Source organism: Trachymyrmex septentrionalis, unplaced genomic scaffold (assembly GCF_001594115.1).
Source record: "Trachymyrmex septentrionalis isolate Tsep2-gDNA-1 unplaced genomic scaffold, Tsep1.0 scaffold168, whole genome shotgun sequence".
NCBI lineage: Eukaryota > Metazoa > Arthropoda > Insecta > Hymenoptera > Formicidae > Trachymyrmex > Trachymyrmex septentrionalis.
The window spans coordinates 173,824-176,435 of record NW_017304842.1 but is presented as its reverse complement, the minus strand read 5'-3'; the positions used below and the strand labels follow the sequence as shown (position 1 = coordinate 176,435).

General features: G+C 39.4%; 1 protein-coding gene across 5 annotated transcripts in view; it reads left to right on the top strand.

Annotated features, from left to right (window-relative positions):
- Positions 1-2,612, top strand: part of LOC108746363 (carboxyl-terminal PDZ ligand of neuronal nitric oxide synthase protein) — a 23,389-nt gene that overhangs the window by 14,889 nt on the left and 5,888 nt on the right. For 2 of the 5 annotated variants that reach the window (XM_018483090.1, XM_018483089.1), the window contains exon 1: positions 45-429. The exons of 2 other annotated variants lie outside the window; for them this stretch is intronic. Coding sequence is in view for 1 of the 3 variants with exons in the window: in XM_018483088.1 (XP_018338590.1) it covers positions 658-710 (53 nt within the window). In the remaining 2 variants the exon portion in view is untranslated. Of the gene's footprint in view, positions 1-44; positions 430-611; positions 711-2,612 lie in introns of those variants that run through there. One more of the 5 variants, XM_018483088.1, reaches the window with a different exon arrangement.

Sequence of the window (2,612 nt, the reverse complement as noted above, 5' to 3'; positions counted from 1 at the left end):
TCCCTCCCCCCTCCACCCCCCCCCCTTTTCCTTTTCTCTCCCTCCATCGCCCCCTCCGCGTCTCGTTATCCCATATATCCGACGCGCGAAACGAATCCGGCGCGACGACGCGCCGACGGTCTCGCGGTGGAAATGTGATTCTGCGCAAGCGGCGAGATCAAACGTCGCGCCTTGCTGGTGATCGAACGATCGGGCGCGAATTAAGAGACGGCGCGGAGTGGCCGGCGAGTGGAAATAGGATTGTTTGATTACGAGATCGCGCGCGATCGTTCGCGTTACGCGTAACACGACGGCGCGCGGTTAAGAGATTCGCGGCGCGGCGACGTAATAAGATTCGTGGCCGAATTTTTGCGGCGAGGTGGGCGCGTGACAGTGATTTTTCAGTGATCGTACAGTGAGATGCGCGCTGAGGTACCCACGATAACCCACGTAATGACCCACGTAATTTACGAGCTTATTTTCATACCTTCCCCGGTTGCGAAGAGGCTGTAACTTCTCGGTGTGTGCGTGCGTGCGTGCGTGCGTGCGTTTGCAGCCTTTGCGTTTGCACGGGAAAACAATTTGATGTGTAACGTGCAGTTCTATTGAACACACGTTATTATCGTCTGCAGACGATGTGCCTTTTGTTTCGTTTTGCTCGAGCGTTACTGATCGACGATGAATTCACTCGTATTTCAAAAGACGTATAATTTAAATCATCATACGGGATTGTTAGTTTAAAAATTCATAGTTTTCACTGTAGGACTTGCGACTGCGTTTTTCCTCCACTTTTTGTCATTATTTGGTTTCCCCCCCCCCCTTATTCTTTGTACATTATAAGCGAGTTTGTTCCCGCAGAATGGTACGAAAAATAGCCGGTGCTAGTTTCTTTACAAAACGGCTGATCAACAATGTCTCTCGTGATGAATCTCTCAAATTATGTACATTACATTGCCCTTACAGAAATTTAATATTGAATGATTAATTAATTATCAAGTACTGTGTGAACAAGTGCTTTTAATACTCAATACTTAATAAGTAATTAATCACTATGTTTCGGCGTTAAATTGATTAGTATTATCGTTTATTTGACGTGATTAATTGGCCATTCTTTACGACGTCCTATCGACGTGTAAAAGTGACGTGGATTTGTCACAGTCACATAAGCAACGTCGAAAATACGTCATTATTTTCGTGTTATTAACGGCGTAAATAAGTGACGTTATTAATACACTAATAACGTTACCAATACGTCATCGATTAGTCATTTATCTGACGTCAATAAGTATAACGTTGTAAATGCGTCATAAATGAATGACATCATTAATTGGTAAAAAAATAACGTCATTACATCTTAAATAGATTACATGACGTTAATAATTCGAAATAACTAACTATCGACGTTAAAATGATTACAGTTCGTTACTTGGAATCGTTTTCGGATAGATGAAAGAATCGAAAGTATATGTAGAATTTAGAAATTATATCATTTTCAATCTTTAACATTGTTTTTTTTTTCTATCTTTATACGAAGAAGCGACAGAGAAAGATATTATAAATGCATTTCAGTAACGGTCTAAGTATTTTGATAGATAAAAAAATATGTGGTGACCTTACATCAAATATCATTTTTCGTCTACAGATTTTATTTTATTCCTCTTTGTTTTTTCAATTTGATGACTAGAACGGAATTTTTTAAGCTGAAATCGATTGTCGCGTAAAAAGAATCGACAAACGCGAGACAATACGCGGTTATTCTCAGGATGGCAACCGGCGAGAGTTTCAAAATTACACACAATTTAGCGGGGAATTTGCCAGATTGAATCCACGACGACTATTTATAATTGAAAACTGTCTGTGCAGACAGTTATTATGCACGCCAACATCGATTCTTCGAATCCGCGGTACGTCGCGGATTTGCACCCGCGGATGTTAAATAAATTAATAAATAAATATACGCGAAGAGAAGACACGCGGATTCGGCACGTTTTTTGTTAATGAAAGCAAACACGCGGGAATTCGGCGGGAGCATGAAGTTCTGCGATTTTCGCGTCAACGGTTACGACTTACGACTAGTTACTAGGAATTGTCGATGCAACGCTATTGCAGTATTCTACCTCGACGGTCGGTGTCAGGGTTAATGCATTTTAGACGTTTGCAAATGTTTACTTAAATATAATTCGTGTAGAATACGGGCGCGTTTCGCATACATCGGACGTTTACGCGCTCCTGATGGACAGCCGTGTTATTTTATACGAAAAGATTGTGTTTGCACAATTATAATACATCCATATAGGACGTCCGGTAGGAAAACATTAGAAAGATCGCATATTTGGAATGCATCGTTCTTCGAATCGCAAATATTCTCTGAAGGATCAATTTAAACAGAGTGAAACGTTCATTATAGATATCTGATTTAGAGATGAACAATCTTAAAGAATATCTGGAAATCTTGGAAGAATATCAAGGCATAAATAATCTCAGAATAATAAATTAATAAGGATTTCATCTCTTTCAAGAAATGCGAACAAATGATAATATTCTATTTAATTTCAAATAAGCTTCTATTTCATTAAGGATTAAAATGTGACAGTAAAACATGGTATATTTAGAGGATAAATAAAATGATATAA